This window comes from Enoplosus armatus, chromosome 4, assembly GCF_043641665.1.
Source record: "Enoplosus armatus isolate fEnoArm2 chromosome 4, fEnoArm2.hap1, whole genome shotgun sequence".
NCBI classification, from domain to species: domain Eukaryota; kingdom Metazoa; phylum Chordata; class Actinopteri; order Centrarchiformes; family Enoplosidae; genus Enoplosus; species Enoplosus armatus.
In genome coordinates this window covers 20,386,158-20,408,848 of record NC_092183.1, presented here as the reverse complement: position 1 = coordinate 20,408,848, position 22,691 = coordinate 20,386,158, and the positions used below count along the sequence as shown (strand labels likewise).

The following is a 22,691-nucleotide window of genomic DNA, read 5'->3' as shown; positions in this document are numbered from 1 at the left end:
GAGAAAGAGCTGTAATTGAAAGAGCTTCTATTGTCCCATTATCAAACTCACTGTGTCATTGTGACACTCTTTGTTTAATCTCCCCCTGATGCGACAGGATCCGCGTGTCCACTGCATCACGCAGAAGGATTAGAGAATAAGAGAGAGAGATAGACGGAGAGCCTTTGTGGGATAAATAAAGTGACATTTTCAGGTCCAATTTCTTCATTTCTCAACGTGTAGATCAAGTATTCCTAGACATCCCTCGGTATTATTGTAACATTAGAACAACATATTGATGTGGGACTATGTCTGGCAAAACATTTGAAGCTCTGGCCGGACTTTTTCTGAGTATGTTTTATGCATAAGACAAGTAAGTAAGATGTAGAATACATACCACGAAGGGCCATAACAAACCTCAGCAGAGCAGCACGTAACGCTGCTGATTCACTGTAACAAGAGATGTTGAATGGAAACAGAATGGCAGATGAAGATGCATAATGCAGGCCGGGGGAACCAGAGATTCGGTCCACGGCAGTGTGAGGCAGCTGTGTGTGTGTGTGTGTGTGTGTGTGTGAGTGGGGTCTCATGCAAACTCTAAACTACTTGTGGAGGGAAAAAAAATAATCAAATTTGTGGCTTCAGTGGTGCCTGAAAACAGCACCCTGAAACTCTGCTGTTCTCATGCTCCGTCACCTGGAACAGCAATAAACCAGTCAGCACAATGAAGGCAGGACACACACACAGCCCCACACACACACACACACACACACACACAGCTATGCATACATGTATGTGCATACACAGTATATACTGAACACTAGAGCATCCATGCATGCCATGAATCTGTGCCGGCACACACACTCGACAAACATCGTGGACCTAATCACTCACGCAAGATGATGTTTTCAGAATCTAATACAAACATCAATATGCAACAAACTGCCTTGACTATTAAATATAATGGCGGCTACACGTGTCTCCACAAAACCTTCTACTAAAAGCAACAGCTACGGTTTGTCAAACGCACGATGCAGCTCATCAGTTTGTAAATTCAAATTCTTACATGCAATTGTGTCAACAAGCGACGAGAAATCACAAATACACCTTAACCAAATGCAGCAATGAGTAAGCCCCTCTTAACACAGCTTTAAAGAGCTTGATTTTAGGACATTTCTTTTCATTGTTAATTAATCTACTGATTATTTTCTTCAATAGAAAAAAGCACGACAGTGCTTTCCAAGGAGATATCCTTATAGATCTTGTAGAGCCAACAGTTCAAAACCCAAAGACATTCACTTTAAAGTGATACAAAACAGAAAAAAAAACATTTCAGAAGCTGGAACCAGAAAACAGTTGGAATTTTTTAGCATAAAAATGACTTAAATGATTGATTATTGGAATTTCTGTCAATCTAATAATTGACTAATAATTTCGGCTCTGTTCAAGGGACCCTCGGCGTAAATGAAACACTGGGTTTCTGTATTCACATGCAGCATTGTTATTAATGTATCAGTTACGGGTGTGATTAATAACATCTTACCAAAGTGTGGCGCTGCATGCGAAAGCATTTTCAAAAACTTTCCAACTGGCTCCTGCTGCTACTATTTGCACAACAAATGCTGACAAAGCTATTGTAGCCAGGATTTAGAAATACAGTAAAAAAGAATTAATCAAAATATATTTTCTGCTAATATTTCAAAGCCTTCCCCCTCAATGCCAGGAATATAAAGCTGATGGAGCAATGTGAAATCCCTTTATTCTAATTCATGCTTTTTGCCTAAAAAACTGTCAAATTTGAGAATTTGGATTGTAATCGAAGAATCTTCCTCTAGCTACTGCCCGGACTGGTACTGACCCAACCCAGTGATGTTTTGTCTATTAAACTGGTCACATTAAACATAGAATTAAGGTAAATGGGGAGGACAGATGGGGGGAATGATGAACAGACACATACACAGATATGATATGTCATATGAGTCTTAGTTCTCAGCCTGAGGGGGATGAAATATCCTGGGCCACTTCCAACGAGCATCCACCTCGGAGGCCAGAGCCTCGTTTTAGGCCTGATTTCTGAGAAAGGACTCCGACGGTCACAGCACGAGGCACAATCTCTCTGCTGAGAGAGTCCGGACCAGAAACCAGAGTCCCCGAGTCACATGCCCTCTGATTAGCCGCTCTGCAATCAAAGCAGTCACTCAGAGCCTGAGTAATACTATAGTCATTCCAATGTCAAGGCAGACAACAGTGAAAACTATATGGCATTGATCTGAAAAGCAAAGAGAAGAAACACTGCATGTGGACTGGAGTTTCCATGGGTACGAATATTTATATTTAGGCAAATTTCACAGAGGAGTTTGAGTGTGGGGGTAGAGAGCTGTGTGTAAAAAATGTTTAACTTCTGCAAATTAGGCAGAGGAAACTTGAGTACAAAGCCAGGTATGGTAAGTCCATTAGTATATTTATACTCCAAACAAGAGGAAGAAAGTACACGAAGGGAGATGGGGGAACGAGAAGGAGAATAGCCAAAGGGTGGGAAGTGCGGAGTTGGGAGGGAGAGGAGGAGGAAAAGCACCCTCGGTAGCCCATACCCAGCGGACCTTTTCAATTCAGCCTTGTCCAGAATCGAAAGAAAGATAGTGACAGGAAGATAAAAAAAAAAAGGTGTAAACTCCCCCTGAAACACTGTCAGATAAAGGGGAGACAGGAATGAGAATAATAGTGATAAATGTCAGCGAGGGGTAGCTGCCTCTGTGGCTTTGGAGGTTCATGGTTATGCAGTATCGTATGTAGTGGCCACAAGGGAGCTCGAGCCGGATGGAAAAGAGACAAATCGCCACAAGAATACAGACAATTTAAGATAACCTATGAGGAGAAGAGACTGGATTCATGTGACGATTTAAAGATGTTCGCAACCACTGTGGCAGACGAGAGCGTGGAACGTTTATTGTGCTCTGTTGCAGCTCCATGCTGATCATCACAGGGTAAAAAGTGAAAAAGTACGCAAACTGACACCCTCACAGCAAGTCAGTTTTTCCAAGAATCACGCATCACATTCACAGCATTAGAAGGTTTCTAACCCATTTCAAGAGCGCCTTCGGATAAAAAAGTGTCAATATAATATTTCACTCCAGGTTAGACACAAAGTAAGAAAAGAAAAAAAAACAGAAAGAAAATTTGAAGCACCTGTTTTTTTTCCCCCCTTTTACCATCACCAAACAGCAGCAATATGTTCCCGCAGTCTGCGAGAGCTCTCTCCATCCTCTCTGGGATGTGAGCTATAAAGATCCTTCTGTACAAAGTGCCTGCTGACATGAGCCCACAGCCACCAGTGCCCAGCATTAACTTGTCAATATGACATTCAAAACGACGGCAATTTTACATTTGATTAAACTTTAATACCAAACTGCCTCTGAATGTATGGGTTTGTGTTGGGCATGTGGGTGTTTATGCATGCAAATGTGTGTGTGTGTGTGTGTGTGTGTGTGCATATGGATCCTTGTGTGTGTGTGTATTTCACACATGTCAAAATGTTTGCTACATGAAGGCTGCAGTGAAAGACAGCTGATACAATCAAGCGAGCCGGAGCATCCCTCAAGCTGCTATCATTTCCTCCAAGATACTAAACCAATACCTTTGATTTATGGTGCGTCAACTGACATTCCTTTACACACCTCTAAACTGGCAGAACGAAAATAGAGGATGTTAAAAGAAGCTCTCTGTTTTAAAGGTTGTGCTGGGGGTGTGACGAAAAAAACAGAGATTCTGGTAACAGTCTTTTTAAAAGAGGAAGCGTAAATCCTCTAACGCATCTCTGTTTTGGCACAAAAACATCTTCTTGAGTACATTCCAAACTGACGTGCCATTAAATAACCTCCTGAGCATGTCCGGTACACTTTGCACAGCAGCCACTGATGTTGAACAGGAATACAAAGCAGGAGAAAGCCTTGTCGTAAGGTAAAGTGAGGTAAGTACTTTGACATTCATTTCTAGAAATCTTATCCTGAAAGTTAACCTTGAGGTTAATACACTGCTCCTCACTAATGAAACAGTTAAACGAGAACTCCACCAATTTAGCATTGCACTCCTGTAACATTGTCAGAATCATGATGGGTGGGCAGTTTTATAAAAAAAGCATTGAAATCAATCCAACAGAACCAAAGATATCGTCTTTTTTTATTCTTCTTCATTGTCGGAGCCTGGCGCCTATATAACCCACAATGCAACTCGACCGCTTCGAACTGTTCAGTCTAAGTTTCAGACATAATGGATAATGGTAATTGCTGTATTTATATCGCACTTCAAAAGCGCTGTACAATTTGCCTCTCAGCCACCCATTCACACACACTCACACGCCGATGGCAGTGAGCTACCATACAAGGTGCTGGCCTGACCGTCGGGTTCAGTGTCTTGCCCAAGACCACGTCGACATGTGGACACGAGGAGCTGGGGATCGAACCAACCCTGTGATCAGCAGGTGACCTGCTCTACCCCCTGAGTCAATGTCTTTAAAGAGACTTTAATGTGTAAAATCGGTGGAGTTCTTCCAAATCTATATTTTGTGATCATACCCAGTGGCGGAAAATAACAAGTGCATTTACTTAAGTATTGTACAATGTTGAGTTTTATTCCTATTTTTTGCTTCTTTATACTGATACTCAACTACATACTTAGTTACTCGTAACTTTGCACATTAAGATTTTATCGTAAAAATGTACGATCAGTTTATAAAATGTGATGCTTTGTTTTTACAAATTACGGTACCCGCAGTTGATGAAGTAGTTACATTTAGCTTCCTTGGCCAGTGAACAGTAAAATGCTATTCATACACATTAATGAATCGTACATCTGAATCAATAATATCAATGTAATAACCCTTAATGATATATCACTCACATGGGCCATGTTTTTTTCCACTTTTAGTATAATTAGCTGTAATACTTTTATACTTTTAATTCATTTCTAATGCAGGAGTTGAATTTTGACTATATTTGAATACTTCCGCCGCCACTGATCATCAACAAACCACATGAACCCCGTAAAATCCAATGTGTTTGTTTTGGAGAGGTTCATTATCTACTACTATCACAAAATGATTCAGTAAGACATCTCATTCTCTCTCCACTCGTTATATCTAATCTCTCTGCTGTCAGCTATCCAACAAAGACATAAAGTTGTTTAAAAAATGATAAAAAAAATAATGCTATAATACAGTGAGACACCTATACTCTCAAAAAGATCTTCTACACCGTGCTGCTTTCTTCTTCCCAATGGGCAAGAAATAAGTTCTGGAAATGTAATTGCCATTTGTCTTGTTCTCCAGGAGCCCATAAAAAAGATTGGGCTGTTATTTCAAATAACCTACAGTGCCTGAATTAAAACCCACTTTTAATAAGCATCAGATTCCCTTTAATTTAATCATTTATTCTTTACCCCTTTCTAACGTGCACACAGAGAAAAGGGCTGAGTACTATTAATTATACGATTATAATGAACCATGGGCGCAAACCGAGGGCTTCTGGCTTGTGTGCATCAAACCCAATAAGGGGATCAAATTTCCGATTAGCTTAACAGTGTTCTGCAGCATTCATCAGCTAAAATATTCAACTCCCACACGCACTCACTCACTGCTCTCTCTCTCTCTCTCTCTCTCTCTCTCTCTCTCCTCAGCTGGTCTCGCTCCCTCCCTAAGTCATGCAAACTATCTCACACATCATTAAATGTACATGGGAATTCAGTCTTTCTAAATAACTAACTGCCATATGTGGTGGTGAATTGGACACTGAAGGGTTTGGGTATATCACTCAAATCATTTCCTGCCACTTCAACACATATGTTGAGTTGGTAGGTTGGTCAGCTTCTACACAGAGACTGAAAGACACATACATTTTTATCAGTGCAAGAAAGTAGAGAGTCTGTATCCCCAGACAGTGAGGCTGTTTTTAATTTGTCTGGGGGGGGGGGGGGGGCGGATATTCCATTATTCCATTTGTTTCTTAACTTGCTCCAGATTGCTTTTAAGGAAACGGGGCACATTCTGTTAGCCCGGGCTCAAACGGTGGCGCATCAATTCCCAGACAACAAAATCTCATCTTGGAGTTAATGAAATGCACCATGCCAACGATTGTCTAATCAAAACTAAATGCTTTTCCGCAGCGCAGCATCATTAGAGTCCATCAGCTGAAGTAGGCGCCATGCTGTAATGGATCTCTAATGACGGTAGTTATCATCACCGGTGACCTCGGACCTGTGTGGATCAGACATCACTTCCCAGTTAGTTGCACTCTATATCTGTCTCATTCAAAGCAAAGCTTCCTAAATAGCAAATTGCAATATAATAAATTGCTGCTTGTCCCGACAGTTACACTCAATTTTCCCCACATCAAAGCACTCATCTCAAGGCTGGATAACAGACATTACCCACTGGGAACGGCCAGCAAAGCTGCTGATAACTCATCCACACACACACACACCAGGGGGCAGCAGACACTGAGCCCTGGGGCACTGATGCAAATGTTTGTGCAGATAAACTGATTCCCCTGCACCAGCCTACAGGCTCCCCCTGGTTGATCAGCGGGTGACATCATGTGACCGTCTGGGCCTGCCCTTGCACCTGCAGGTGCTGTGACACTGGCGGCGCCTGTCCGACCTCGGAAAAGTCCTTAAAGACCCGCAAAACCTGGATCCTTTCAGCCTGGGCACCGTTGGCATGGCAACAGAACCACACAAGAGTCATTGATCAGAGGGGTCCAGAATATCAGATCAATGGTACTCTATTGCAACCTAGGCTTTAGAACCCCCCCCCCCCCCCCCCCCCCCCGCCCCTGCCAGCTTTTAGGATGTGCAAGGTTAAGCTCCAACTCTGAGAGACACAAAAAAGGGCAAAAGAGTCAGGGACAGGATCAGCTCAATATCACAGCATGTGTTTTGCAAACAGGCCAGTGGTAAATAGGGTCAGCAGAGCCAGATGTGAAATTTGCTGTAACAGCGGAGTGAGATCTGTGCCAGCTTCTTATGAAAAACGAGCGCACAGATCTAAATGGGGGAGTATTGAACCTCGCGCAACTACAGCAGGGACCCTTCAAAAATCGGATAAAAACGACGGTAGTAGGCAAACAACACACACGGTCACATGCCAACTAATGCGTGTACACCAAATACGCACACGTACGCTTTCGCAAGCATATGTTGGCCTGAGCACACCTAAATACACAAGTCGCACTCCTGCTGCTTCACAGAAACATATGTGTAAACAGGACTGCTTTGTTTGTGATAATTACAGTGTTTGGGGAGGAAGTGATGCGGAGGCTGTGTGGGCATGATTGCCTCGTACCTCAGTCTTAATGCAGTGTCCCACAGATCAGAGGGCTGAGATTCAGCTCCTGCACAACTCCTACCTTCATAGGAGTCCTTAAGAGATACATTATAATTGAGGGACTCACAATAAATGTACGTGACACCCACACACACAGACTATACTTTCGTACTAAAAAAATCAGTTTTCCTTTAGCGTACATTGCCTTTCATGCGCCCCTGGTGTTACGACCGGCTTCCAAATGTTGCCGAGAGTTTCAAATCAATTCCCTTTCCAAGAATTCTTCACCACAAACGTATCACTGATGGTGCAAATGACGGATTCTATATTCTGGCTATTAAACAATAAAAGTTCAGTGCATTAGCGGCCTGTCGAACGGCTGCCCAGTAATCACAAATTTGGATCCACTTTGATCGATGTAACGATTTGACAGCTCATTTAAAACACACTGATCCTTTGATTACTCATTGGATTAATCTTGAACTAAAAATGGTGTTGTGAATTTATGGACACAAACATAAATTGAGAGGAATGAACAACAGTCCATATTGCAGTCTGTAGATTGGGAGAAAATTGATTTAACTTTGCGTGCTCCAGATTTTGGAGTTACTTGACTGCTCACAAACATTCTGCATCCGAAATAAAGTAAAAAAAAACAGATATTTGGAAGCTTTCCTCATCTGTGAATGCCTCTGAAATCCCGGTGATACATGAGCATTAGTACTGCATCTGGACACATTGACGGTCGGTCACAAGCCAATTAACAGTAAGATTAGTTAACATTTTGGATTCATAAAACCCCTGAGCAGCCATCACGGGCTCCAGCAACTGAGCAGCCATAGACCCTAATGGCCATTTTTAAAACACATGAGTAGCATTTTACAGTCTCAAAGCGCTACATCAGCATCTCCTCCCAGTACACACTCAACTCCCAGTCAGGAGTGCATTTAGGTATTAAGCAGAATTTAGCCTACTTGTATGCACCACTTAATGAGCTCAGTGCTAAATTGCTACCAGAGCAATTACACACACACACATCAGCCCTATATTCCCTGACATACCTCATCTACTACACACACACACACGCACACACACACACACACACACACACACACATCAACAGTACAAATCCAGACCAGGCCATTCCATAAATCAAACTGCATATTTGTTGAAATCTGATCATGTTTAATATTTAAAAAATCTTACCAGTGCTCATAATACACATATCAGTAGGCTTGCAGCCGCAGAATTTCTCATTGATCAGCAGTTAGGGAGTGTGATGGGAACGGCCGTCTTGGCAGAGGAGAAATTATAAAGCATTTTGTAACGGGAAAAACTGCCTCCACACACCCAGAGGTCCGTGTGCAGAAATGAGACATTGATCCATAATTGGAAGCACTCAGTCATGAAATCTAAAGACTAATTAAAGAAAGAGAGCTTTAATGGCAGCCATTTACATATTCAGGGCAGTAATTCAATGCCGCTCGCCGACTTACAGCCTGTGAGAGATGGAGGGTTGATCCGGATGCTGTGAAGGGTTGGCTTAGATAGACTAACGACAAGTGTCTGAGACGTCTGACTGCATTAACGCCAGCCGCTCGCACGACATGACTAAGATGCTATTGTGGCTTTGCCGTCACAGCAGCTGCGAAAAAAAAACAAACCCATGCACATATCCATCAAGGTCTTTTAACGTCAGTTAATCAGGAACATGGCAGGGAAGGTAGCTGTGGCTGTCTTTCCAGTGTGACCTCCACAAGCAGATGACAGCTTCTGCTGCCTCACCGTCACCTTGCCTCACTCCAACGCACCTGGATCTGTTTGTGAGTGTGTAAATGTGCGCGTATACACCGCATGTGTCTGTGCCAAGGGTTTGCGTGTGAAGGTTCAAGGTGGAAGAGGTGACATGTACAAAGTGTGGCATCTCATCTGGAGGCATGAACATGTCCGCTGGTCCCACTGTGCTGAGGCGCTCAGGGTCCAGCTTCTGATACCCCTGTGGCCCACTGAGGTGTACACACCGCCTGATTACATGTCAGGGCTGGTAAGTCCTGCTAAACAGGCGCCGGGCTGCAGGAGAGGGGTGCCTACGGTGGCACCGTATACTCTTCCCTGCATGTTATCTGCCGGACAGAGTTCTGCTTTCAATCTGTTAGGCTGGGAATGATAACAGAGGACAGCAAAAGATTGCTTGTCAGTGTTAGCACGCACAAGTGCTGTAGTGTCGAGGAGAAGATGTGACTCGTACCTTTTCTGTTTGTCTTCTGGTTGATTGAATCTGTTTCTGACTGAAAGCAGAGCTGCCCAGTTGTGTTACATGTGCTGGGTTCTTCAACATCCCTTTCTTCGTGCCTGCGCAAGCCCCTCCTTGTAGTTTTTTCTCCAAATACTGCTCCTTTCTATACCTCCTTTCTCAACAGCCCAGGGCCTGTTTTAATAGGCTAATTTAAATATCTCTCCTGTGCAGGTTAGAGAAATGAGACAGCGTCTGTGCCATACCAGGCATTCCTTTAAGTGGAATAGGCTTCGGTATAAAAGCCAATCATCTTGAAGGCCATGTTAAACTCAGGTTAATTAGAGCCAACTGCAGGCCAAGGTTTCTTTTGCCAATTCAGTTACTTCAGTTAGATAAATCTGTGAGGAAGGGGCTTTGGAGAGAAATTTGAATTGTAATATTAAAGACAAGCGGAGCTTATTCTCACTGTTGTTCATCAGAAGAGAGCGCTGAATGAGGGAAACCTCATTGTGATTCAATCCAAACTGAGCACTTGTTCAATAGGCACTACAAATATGTAATTAGAAGAGAAACAACCAGCATGTTTGTCAGATTGCCTGTAGACAATTGCATGTTTACATCTCAACCCACTTTGCCTCCCTGGCTGAGTGCAACCTGCAGCAAACACAGCAACAATTTGGGTCTAACCACAGGTCTAAACTGTGTCTGTCTGCTCAGAAAACATAAGGAACTTTCTGCGGAGGTTACGGTCATACATTTATTTATGGGGGGAGAGCATGGGAAACAAATCCATGCTGTGCTTATTTGTGGCCTTTGATTCACACTGGAGCATTTCAAAACAAAACCGAAAGCTCCTTATCCTTCGCAGAGGGAGGGAGGATGTAAACGCAGAGAGGAGTTGGTCCGTCCCCTCCAGCTGTGTAGTTATTATGTAGTTATTATGTGGTTATAGCTGTTCTACTCTTTACTAACCAGTTTAAAAAAAATCAACTTATCTAATCATTTGTTAGATTCACTTTCAAAAGAAAATCACAAATACATATAGAGTTGATAAAACAGACGATGTCACTATCTCTGTCTTGTGCCAAATTACCGCGTAAATATTTTGTACATAGAGATGATGTATCAATAAAATATTGACTGTTTACCTCCTGGTATGGGAAGAAGTACAGGAAACAAGGGGAAACAAATTTGAGTTTAGGGAAGGACCTAGACAAAACTTCACATTGAAAAGGGGATGAACAGATGACTACTTTATTTCACTGTCCACGCTGTGATAAGGAAGATTTTCTCCAAAATGTGAGTGTCAGTTTTGATTGTCAGCTGGATCCCAGAACTACATCAACCGTTCCCCAGTGTTTTATCATCATTTTTAGAAACACACACATTACTTTTTTTTTAAAGCTATAGCTATTAAAGAATGCCCTTCTTCCTGGCTTAGCCTAATGTTTTGCACCCCAGTAACAATGAAATGAAAATGGCACATCATGTAGATTCATGTATGTCCGTGTTACATACATTTTTCAAGGTAAAAATGATCCAAAGATGACTGCAACTAATCAGATGAATATGACAATATATATAACACACCAAAGAGAAAGCAACAAATACCTATACCTATTGTAGGTATGACTATGTAAAACTGCAATATGAGAAAATTAAAAAGAAATTATATGAATGTTTTGGCCTACAAAATAGTACTTGTGCTTTAGTATTAAGTATTTTTTTTAAAAAGCCGTTTTACTGTAAGTAACTACAAAAAAAAAAGAAAAGCCCTGGTAATGCAACATTCCAAACACTGGTGGCCACAATCTAATCCTCCAGGGGATTAACCTCTAAGAGCAGGATATTCACTCATAAACCTTCATAAATCTGAAACACATGAACTCTCTGGGACACATGCGAACCTCAATCTGTCTCTCCTCTGCACATACACTATCCACCACATGGTGCCGGGCCACAAATTCTGATGGACAGCATCCGCCGTGGCGTGAACTGAGTGAGTCTGAGCTGCCACGCAATCAAACTGCTCCCTGTATCACTGACAGGCTATTTAGGTCACCATGTAAAGCCAATATGATGTATGAATGTTTTACACTCTTTTTGACAATGGTCACCTTAACAACTTCATGGTCACTTGGCGTAGATATATACAGGGCAGAAAAAGATCTTCCTCATTGAGTGCTATTACTGTCTGGACTGAACTGGGAAAAAGTGCAATGAGGCACACTGGGACATTATTTCCCCCATATTGTTTCCTTGGCAATGGAACAGAGGAGCAGCCTGAACAGTCAGATGTAATCTGGGCTGACTGCTGTAATCAGCTGGATGTCCTGGGGAGACAGAATATGCCACATCTCTGCTCCGGTGCTGATAAAGGAAACCGAGCCACATCTATTCTATTAAATACAATTTGAATGTTCCTTTCTCATCACCCTTACAATATGGCACCCAATAACACCCCCAGTGTTCGCGTCGTCAAAGAGCTCCAGTGAAAAAGCTGTGATACCTCTGGGCTGTCACACACAAGCATTGATCGCATGTCATTTCTATTATTAAGAGATGAATAAGAAAATGGAGCAGTGTAGACGGCTGTGTATTGGTAAATACTGCCAATGAGGCTCCAATGACAGTGTTTACGGTAAATGGAGGCCAGTGGGAATGGGGCTGATTCATTATTAAGGGTGTGAGCATTAAGACCGTCAAGTTAACGTTCCTGTTTGCCCCTAATGTAATTGGGCCATTTCATTTCAGCCGTGATTTATGCAGCATTATACGGCATTAAAGCCTACGGCAGGGGGGCTCATTCTCAGGGCTGCTGCACCTTAAAAAAAAAACTGGATTCATGCAAAAATCAAGAGGGTTTAGCACCTAATTTCAAATCAAGTTTGAAATGAGAGAACCTTTTTCACATCTTTTTCACAAGTGCACAGGTACAAATGTCTCAGAGAGCCTAAGATATCAGAGACAGAACAATACATCCACGTATGAATGTGGTTAAAATTGTTCAGGGGCCTTGAGGACTGAAAAAGCTATCTTGGGTCCTTTGTTTCATTGCAGTTTTGTCGTAAATGTCACAAACTATAAATAATTATGTTCTTAAAGGTTCTCTAGACTTTGAAATTAGACTTGAAATTGAGATAAATTGTGAGGTCGCTGCCAAATCTCACCCGTTATTACACAGCTGTATGATTTCTTTCCCTCCGGGATCCTAACCATTCACACTGGTGAGATTTACAAGCCTGCTTTAGAGGAAGGCTCGTGTATCTTTATAGTGAAATTAATGTACGTTGAATTTAATTACATTAATCTGAACTCCATGCAGATGTGACTCCGACAATGTAAAACAGGCCACGATGAGGCTGTCTGAAGTTTGGATAATTAAAAAAGATATTGAAATATATATGTCCTGCCCCCCCCCCCCCTCCCCCCTCCCACTTGGACCGGCTCTCTTGTGAAGTGGCTCTAATGAGTGGACTGCCTGCTGTCCCTCTGCTGGGTGTGGTGTGGGGGATTAATGAAGTGGTGGCTCACAAGGGAGATCCATCTGCACCCAGACAGTCTTAATGAACTACCAAGGCCCAGACCTGGCACTTTCACTGAGGGCCTCCACTTATGGCTTATGACATGCTGAGGAAGCAGGACTACTTTTGTTTTGAATGGGCTCGCCTTTAATGGTGACAAAGTGAACTTTTCAATCTACCAGAGTGCACTTCAGCCAACATCATGTGTACTCCACGTAGCAATTTTGTCCCTTTCTATAGGGGCTCATTTTGAATTCTTTGATGCACTGTAGCACCGTCTGTGAAAATCTCAACCTGTCAAAGAAAGGCCGCCATGTTCCCTTCAAAATATGATGGAAGATTAAAGAAAATAATCTGCATATACTGTATATGTATGTAACACCATGGCACTTCTTGATGAAAAACTGTCACCTCGGTATTGCTTTTATTAGGCTGGATGCCACCAGAAATGTGCTGGTTTGTATTACCATAGGAACATTCCAATGTCTGCAAGGCTGAGAAACAGATTCAAAATATGACAAACATCCGAAAACAATGCTGTGTGATGAATACTGAAAAAAATGTCTATTATGTTTGGATGGCTATTTGCAAAAATTCACACTGTTTGACGAAACTGACAAAAAGGTCTACTGTGTTTAGCTGGAAAGCAGATCATAAGTCAATGTGAAGGTTTAGCGTAAGCAAGCAGAAAGAGCTGGCAAATGCAACATGGCAATGTCTATTTTATTCATTATTTATTAATAAATGGGTGTTCAGAGCGAGTTGGGTGTGGTTGGAGCATCAGCTGTGAATGAGAAGAAAGGAATGGCTCAGCTGGCCATGGCGAGCAGCTTCAAGTGACTGACTGAACCTGCACATAGAGTACACCTGACCCGTCAGTAACACTGTGCTCTCATGCTTGCAGTGGGGCTGGGCTCCATTATTCAATGACACTTCAGTCCAGTCCCCAAACCCAAGGTCCAGTGGCTGTGCCAACGATCCATTTGTACCATGACTGACTGTCTGAGCTCCGATTCCAAACTTCAGTCCAAGTGTGCGTATGTGTGACTGTCAAGATGAAAATCCAACCTCGCTGCAATCCTGAGAGCAGTTACCGATGACATACGTGTTTGGAGGTGTCATTAGCTCACTTACTAACAGCTGCTCACCCTGGGCGGCAGAGCCACTCTTACCCTTCCATCCACAGATAGCTTGCTTTAGATGTGCAAACCAATCATGCACATACAGCATCAGCTGACATTCCAATTTAAAAATACACAACATGTAGTTAGTTATATATGTCGTTTTTTAAACTGAATGGAAAACTTGGAATGACATGCAGTCAAAATATAGTTTTTCTGTCGCTCACAATCTGTATTTCACTTCTGCTTTCCATGCTTCTGTGCAAGCAATGTGTCTCTGGCTGGGTATGACTGGTGACGGTGCGATCTGCTTAATCATTTAAACTTTACCATACACAGCCACATGCACAAAGCGTTTTTAAAGGTTTGTTCTTTTAGGAAGAGGGGCTCTTCCTGGATAAATGGATAATCACGTTCATCCTGTTGTTAAAAAAAAACAAAAATTTAAATGAAAACAGGATCCACATTTGTTTGACCCACAGAATTCGCACACCTCATCATCCTCCTCTCCTCAAGGAAGCAACAGAAAAGAAGAAAGCAGCCTGAATGACAGCTCAACAGATGAGATAGCTATGTCTAATCCGCTTCTAAAAGAGCTTCATTGAAATGACTGGGAGCGGGGAGGACAAGACGAAAGAAAAATTGGAGCATTGTGTATTGTATAGCCATCACGGGGCGTCTTTGGTCTTCTCTGTGAAGTGACTTTGACAGCTTTGGGGATTAAGGAGCAGTCCATCGTACATGGCCCAAAACAGCAGGGATTAGACTAAATATGCTCACTCTTGTCTCTGGCTCCTTCACTTAGTAAATCAATAAAACATGATTTTACAACAATAACGGAGCACGTGTGTGTGTGTGTGGGGGGGGAGTGGTGAGGTCGTGAGACAGAGCAGAGAGGAAAATACCTGCATAAAGGGGAGAGACGGCCAGGGGGAGGAGGCAGCTGCTCGCTGCAGCAGTTCGCAGAAAGCTCCTTTTTATGTTGTTCAAGATGCTGCAGCTCCGCTTACTGCCATGCACAGGCGTAATATATCACATCCAACAGAACGTTATTGTAAAGGGCCAAGAATTCAACTTGGACAATGTTGACCAGCCCACTGACATATTCAGGTTTGCAAGTAGTGTTTTGGGAAAACAAAATGTTGTTTCACAAAAAAAACACCTTAACACATGTTCACGCATTTCCATTTCCAGAGAAACTGCTGACACCAGCCGCCAAAGAGAACCAAAATGGCTTTTGGTATTCAAGCTTCTTGCTCCAATTACATAACCAACTCTAAAATTGGACATATTAAATCTTAAGTACTGTACGGCAACAACAAATCCAATAAAAAACGATTTTTTTTCAGTTTATAGTTGTCACTCACTAATGTGTTATTAAAGTCTTATTCAGTAATGATCACAAACTACAGTAGCTACAGTCATTCTCTTATTATTTTCGAGTAAATAAAAAGAAGATGGATGAGGCAAACACAAGCAAAATGATTATATACAGCATATTTCGCATCCCTGTATATTTGCAGGCACCCGAAACCTGTCTATTTATGAGCCTGAGCTGTCAAAAGTTATTATACGAGTGAATGAAAGGTCTGAAATTAAGTTTTAGTGCGGAGGCGACTTTGAGTTCCTGGGGCAGCTCATGTTTGAAAACCAACTGCTGGTAAAGTCAAATAAAGTTGTGCTGTATGTTCTGAGAAATGAAAATGTTAAACCCACGTAATAACACGCCAGTGAGATCCAAGTGTAACCATCAGCAACCGGCGTGTCACGACCGGGCTGCTGGTCTGAATGTAACTCTGCAGTATCACACAACAAATGACTGTATGGGAGATCTATTAAAAGAAAATCTTAATTAGCTGCTTCAAAGGCAGGCACAGTTATCTTTATTTTACGTACTGTAGCATTGTAGTTACACTATAATCAATCCTCATAGTGATCCGCTAATAGGAGCATGTCTAAACAAATCACTGGACCGACAGATTCAAATTACATATGTTTCATAGACTGCTCTGCACTTAAATAACCCCTCCACTACTTTGATTATAAAGTTGCAGTTGCGATGTCAAGTGCCCTGTTTTTCTTAAGGGAGTGGTTAAGAATTTGCTAAGTGGAACGAAAGCTAAAGAGCAAATAAGTGGAGCTTTGCCCAACCCCAAATCTGCCTCTAATCCATAAAATTACACCTGTCACTAGAAAGTGAGATCTATTAAAACTACTTCCTGATCCGAGAAGGGAAAAAAAACTATTAAAACACACAAAGGCCTTCAATCAGCACTTAATTAACACAGCAACCTTTTCCCCAGCGCTGGCAATCACTTCCCTATCTGCCAGATTAGTTAAAGGACGTGAATACAGATAGGAAAAATGACCAAAACAACTTTGAGGCTGTGGCAGCGGAGAAAATAAGTATGCAAATAAAAAAGAGAGAGGGAGAGAGGGGAGCGGATGGAGAGAGAGAGGGAAGAGGGGACATGGCAATAGTCCATTAACTTTTCCCTCCCCTCAGTGGTCTCACCAGACATATCCCACAGCCTTTATGTCAAGTCAAGTGTATCAATTCAGTAGAGGGAACATCACTTAGATAACCACTCACACTCTATGTTTCAGAGCCTGTGTGGCTCTTGCAAAATGTGAACGATCAGCGGCAGCACTTTCAAAAATGATGCTAAAGGTCTGTAAAAAAAAAGGTTTTAGGAGATCACAACTCAATCTAAGTGATGGTGCTAAATCAAAGTGTTGAGTGTCACAAAAGCGAGAAAATGAGAATTTGTAGCAGCTGTAAAATGTGTTCAAGTAATTCTTAATTATGTTATAAAATCAAATCTTTAAAAAGTTATATCTCAAAAAAGCATACATTTTGTACTGATATCGATGAATTATCAGCCAGTTCTGCAGAATTTTAGCATCTTTCAGCCCATTGTTCCGATTTTTCGGCCCACAACTTTAATGTTTTGATTCACTCTCACCACTCTCAGCAAACTTGTTTGCAGCAGCAGCAGCTGTTTTCGACCAAAAAGCTCTGCTAAACCCACTGTACGCTACCTGCCCCGCACCAAATGGCATACAGACACAGTTACAGTAGCTAGCTGGTGAATATAGTGGAGCATTTAGCAGCTAAAGAGCCTCGTATTTCCATCGCAGAGCTAAAAGGAGAGTGAATGTTGGGCTTACATTCACCATGTGGGATTCCACTACAGTAGCATTGCATGATTCACAGTTCAGAGAAGTCATTATTTATCTTCTACTGGCCCTTTCTGCAGCCCCTCGGTTCCCCCGTTCAAGCCGTTTTAGACAAACTGAACAACCTCCAAAAACTTGAGCAGTCCGGAGCAGAGCGCTCCAATAACTTGAGCGTGTCCCTGTACTTGGTGGGCGTGCTGTGCCTGGAGCAGGTGACCTGCTGGGGGCGTGGCTGAGTGCAGTGACATCACAACCTTGCGTTTGTCCTAATGGCTCGTTTAAAGACACAGTATCTGAATACGGGCTTTGTGCATTTCTCCATGGACTGAGCGTTTTGATACTTTCACAGCACCTAGATCTCCTTTATAATCAAAGAAGAGAAAGAAATCTCACTTTCTACAAGATGGGACCTTTAATAAATCAGTTTGCTTGCACTGGGTTAAGGGAGGGAAGGTCATGTAGATGTGTTTTTTAGTCTGTAAACATAAAAGCAGCGAACCCAGTGTTGAAATGTATATGATCTGCTGGGGGTGCTTTCATATATTCTCATCACTTTCCTCAGGAAAGGTAACCAATGGGCCAATCTTCCAAAAACATGGCGCATTCCTTTGAAATAATGAAGTAATTCATCTGCTGACCTTTGCTGATCGTAGCTGGACTCCTTCCTGTGGCAGCGGAGAGTCACCACTCGGTGGCCTTCACTCCTCACATCCTGGCTAACTATCCACTGAGTGGGGTTGCTGGGACGAGCCCCAAGAAACGTCACTCCCTCTTTCAACTTCACTCTGTGGAGAAAGAAAAGACATGTTCATGTTTAATGTATAAGGCCGAAGATCCTCATTCCAGCGAGTCACTGAATGTATCCAGCTGATCCATGCATGGCAGCTGCGTCCGGACAGACAATGATTTCTTTTCTTTTTTCTTTTTTTGTCATTCTGTCTAGCAATACATTATCCAGATGGTTCACTGCACTGTCTTGTCTTCAAAAGATGTCCCATCTGTTATCTTGGTTTTGATCACACTGTTTTTCTCCCCCAAGAGGACAATTGGCTGTTTTTAACATATGTGTTATCTTCTGTGTTCCACCGGTCAATCAAAAAAAAACCCCTGCTATTTCAGTGTGCAGTTTGTACATTTAAAAAGTCTGATAGGTGTTGGTGTGCATGTTTGCTAAAATCTCACTAGTTTTGAGTCCAAATAGAGCCTATCAAAATTAACTAATCAAAAGGAGAACTCTCTCAGACACTGGGATCTGCCATCCATGGTGAATGTGCTGTTAGCCATAAAATGAGGGTAGTGTATAAGTGGCATGTGACCATCCCATTACGCCACAAAGAACATTATGAAAAGATTTCTTTGACTGCGACAAAATTACAGCGTCAATGTCCTTGGCTCAGTAGACTACAAAGGAGGAAAATGTCCATAGAAAGAAAAAAAACTGTGAATGTGAATCTGTTAAAGGTAACCCATATTGTGAAGTATATCCACTAAACAGAGAGGGATCAGAGGGGGAAAGTGTTGACATAAAATAGATTGAGACTAATGTTCCATAACATAACAGGGAACATGTATGATTTGGTCTGAGGGTGACAGCAAAGTTCTAGGATTGAAGAGAAGATTCAATTATAAAAGACCCAATCACTTTCCCTATCCAATCCATACCAGGTTGGCAGATGAGACCAAAGATAGGACTTTGCTTTCATCTCAAATTTGTTGCTGCACTTTAACATGCACTATGCGATTGCCTGTCTGTATGCCAATGAATATATCTGCCCACTCCAGTCAAGCCTCTTTCTTTGATGTCTTATCATGTTGTGAAGGGGGTTATATGCGAAGTGAAAAATGGGTAATATGACAGCTGGTATGCTTCCCCTCTCTATAGGAATGAAGATAAACACTACACCTAAGGGTCACGCCGAATGTGTGCATGCGTACGCCGTATGTGTTTATGTGTGTGTGTGTGTGTGTAATCCTGTTTTTGTGTTGAAGTCTTTCAAAGATGATTTGACGTCCTTTTGCCAGCTGCTTCCCTCTTTCCTGTGTGTATGAATGAAGGCCTACAGATATTTATAGATTCTGCCACAATTATATATCATATCAATATTTATAAACAAACACAGGAATGTAAGTAAGAAACTGTACTCTTAATAATTAAAGTAGTGAATTTAAGCTATTCTGACTTGTGTGTATTTGTGTGTGTGTGTGTGTGTGTGTGCGTGCGCACATACTTCATCCAGTCAAATAAGTCTGGACAGGCCACTGATGTGTGTCAGTCTAGGCAGTCATAGAGTCATGAATTCTTGCCATGACTTGACTGAAAGATATGACTACTGTACATATTGGACCCCGACCAATCATAGCTTGCCGTCTTTCACAACTTGCGTGACATGAGGTGAACTGTAAGGTTACTGTTCCATCTGACAACGCTTAACAAATATTGGGTTTATGAATGAAAGCAAACCTCGAACCATTGATCATCACTCAGCAGTGAAGTTGGTTCCGTCATTTTCCTCCTGCGAGCAAGCATACTGTTGCACTCGCAGGTGTGATTCATTTGGTTTAATGCTCCTGGCCAGAGGGTGACACAGGTTATAGGTGACAATGAATTACTGAAATGAAAACATCTCTTACACTCTCAGGTTTATAGTTGTGTAGTGAAGAGCGCACTGTGCTCGTATTGGTGGACATAATGGAACACAGTGAAAAGTTGTAAAATTGGGTAGGAGAGGGTAAAACAAATCTGACATGCTAGTGTTTTTGTTGGGATGTCGCGAGGCTTTCCAAATTCTGTCACGTTGTCTGGCAAGACAAGGAAGAATGAGCAAATCCAACATACATTTTGGCCCCCACGTCTGTCAGGTTGGGACATTATCAAGCTGATACTGTGTAGTCTGAGTTCAGCATTAAACTATAGAGCAAGCAAAGGAAGATGAAACTAGAGACCATCTTGCAATGGGATCACACCAACCTCGACAGCACCACACATTACTGTACATATTTGTAACTTAAACATATTGAAAAAGCTGGAAATCACCTCAACTTGTCTACTTACTAGTTGAGACAGGTGGAGATGAAAGTGGCTACACCAAAAAGTAAATTACAGCACTTCATCTTAGCCTACTGCAAATCCTGAAATACACAAAACATCACAAAAAAAGCTTACAGCGCCAATCCAAGGGTGGATTTTTCTTCCCGCTAAATGGAAGATCCAGTGTTTAAGTCAGAGTGAAAGGAAGTGCTGAGGAGGAACTTACTGGCAGTGAGCATACAACTGTAACGCAGAGAGTTCATGCACAGTCCTCATCGGGTCTCAACGGGAGCAGCGGGGTCTTGTATCTGGTTTCTTTACACTTCAGTGATCAGGATGTCTATCCGACGTTTCCAGTGAGGCTTCAGAGTGTTTTTAACACAGTCAAGTCGTAGAGGGGAACCAGTCATTACTCCACAGACCATATCCGAGCTCACAGAGCAAGTGTTGGAGTATGGTTGAAGTGTCGTTTATTGACTTAATAGTCAATTTGGCCTTGTAACCAGCCAGTGTGGGAGTCTCCTGCAGGTTAAATAACAGTCATCCAATACTTGTGACTATTAGATTCAGGCTGAAACCCCGGCCAGGGAATATATGCCTTTCAATAAGGCAGCTCATACAAATATAGCCAACTAAGCAATCCTCATATTTATTAAAACGAATGTTTACCAGAGTACATTTATTAAACTCCATGCATGATTTCACAAGACATAAAAGTCTACAGCCATGCTAATGTCTCTGTGAGGCCGTACATAGGCACAGTGGTGCGTTGAGCTAAACACTAATGTGCAAATGTTCACAATGACAATGCTCACATGGTGGATGTTTAGCAGGTATGATTGCAACGACAACTGAGTCATTAGTTTGGCGGGTATTTCATCACAAACCAAATATTGGACAAATAGAAACTTTGACATGATGAGAGCACCAGGTGAAAAGTCAGAAGATCATCGAAGTTGTTAGAATTCCTCCTGAGGGGGACATGAATGTCTGTGTCAAATTTCATGGCAATCCATCCAACAGTTGTTGAGACGTCTCACACAAAACCTCATGGTGGCGCTAGAGTCATACAATCAGTCATTGTGATTCATTGTCTGGGGACCATGAACGTCTGAACGTCAAAATTTGGTGGCAATCGACTGAGATTTTTCACTGGATACGGGAAAACTTTGACCTGCCGGTGGCGCTAGAGGAAAAGTCAGGGTGTCACCAAAGTCTATTGTATTCATCCAAAGCACGTATGTCTGTACAAACTTTCATGGGATTTCTATTCAATCATTGGACAGACGGACTGACCATCCGACAAAATGACATTGCCATCCCTGGAGCAACGCCACTAGCATGGCTAATAAAAAAAGTCTTACACGCTGTACACATTGTGTGCTTTATGCTTCAGGTCTTGTCATCTTGAGTACACACTTGATACAACTCAAGTGTATCAATCGGTTGTGTGGCATTCCAGGACACAAATAAAGAGCGTAGTCAAGGGCACGCCAGACAACAATTGGGTAGAACTCTCAAACTCTGTCAAAGTTTGACAAGCTGACACTCCCCCCCCCCCGCAAATAAAGGAGGAGGGAACACTTTATGTCAATGCACCTGGGCTCTCTTCAGTCTCTGAATAGGTCTCCTGTGAAGCCGCAGAGCTACAATCAAGAATGAATGTTCTGAATACCAAGTATTACACAACTGGAGGGGAAGTAAAGAGACAACGGCCCACAGAGGGAAGAAGGAGCACATTGTAAAAAGGAAACAGCGTTTAGCTGACAGTGTAAAGTCACACTAGACGCAACTCCGCAAAACTGTCAGCAATCATAAGAGAACCTGAAGAGTCTTCATCGGCGCTGGAGTAAGTCTGAGCCAAACTGAGCTGAACAAAGAGAAGTGTATGCAGGTAGTACAGAGGCAATCAGAGAGCAGCGTGGTCCACTCCAGTTTCCTACGCCATTTCATGTCCGCATGAGCCTTTCTTGACGTGAAGAAGATCGTGCTGCAACTACTGTATATTCTATCCTCTCATTCTTTTTCTCTCTCAGCTCGGTCTCTCTACTGTCTCTCTCTACCGCCCATCCTCCCTCAGACCTGATTGTATGCTTGGACTCCTCAGGGGCTCCTTTAATAAATAGTGATGAGATAAGTAGGGGAGCTAGTTCTCAGCGGGGCAGTGAAAAAAATAAACATTTCCGGGGGAAATCCAATAAGGTCGAGGCTTGGGCGACCCGGGCTGCACTCCAGTTACCTCTGTGGCCTCTTCCATCTAGCTCGGTTGGGCTGAGCTATTCTGACCATCTCTCTACACTGACTCTTT

The 22,691-nt window shown here is 42.4% G+C and overlaps 1 protein-coding gene across 1 annotated transcript in view; it reads right to left on the bottom strand.

Annotated features, from left to right (window-relative positions):
- The window catches only part of LOC139284097 (transmembrane protein 132C), a 95,756-nt gene that overhangs the window by 35,319 nt on the left and 37,746 nt on the right, over positions 1 to 22,691 (bottom strand). Inside the window, 1 exon segment of the mRNA XM_070904261.1 lies at positions 17,994 to 18,140. Within this exon segment, the coding sequence (XP_070760362.1) occupies positions 17,994 to 18,140 (147 nt within the window).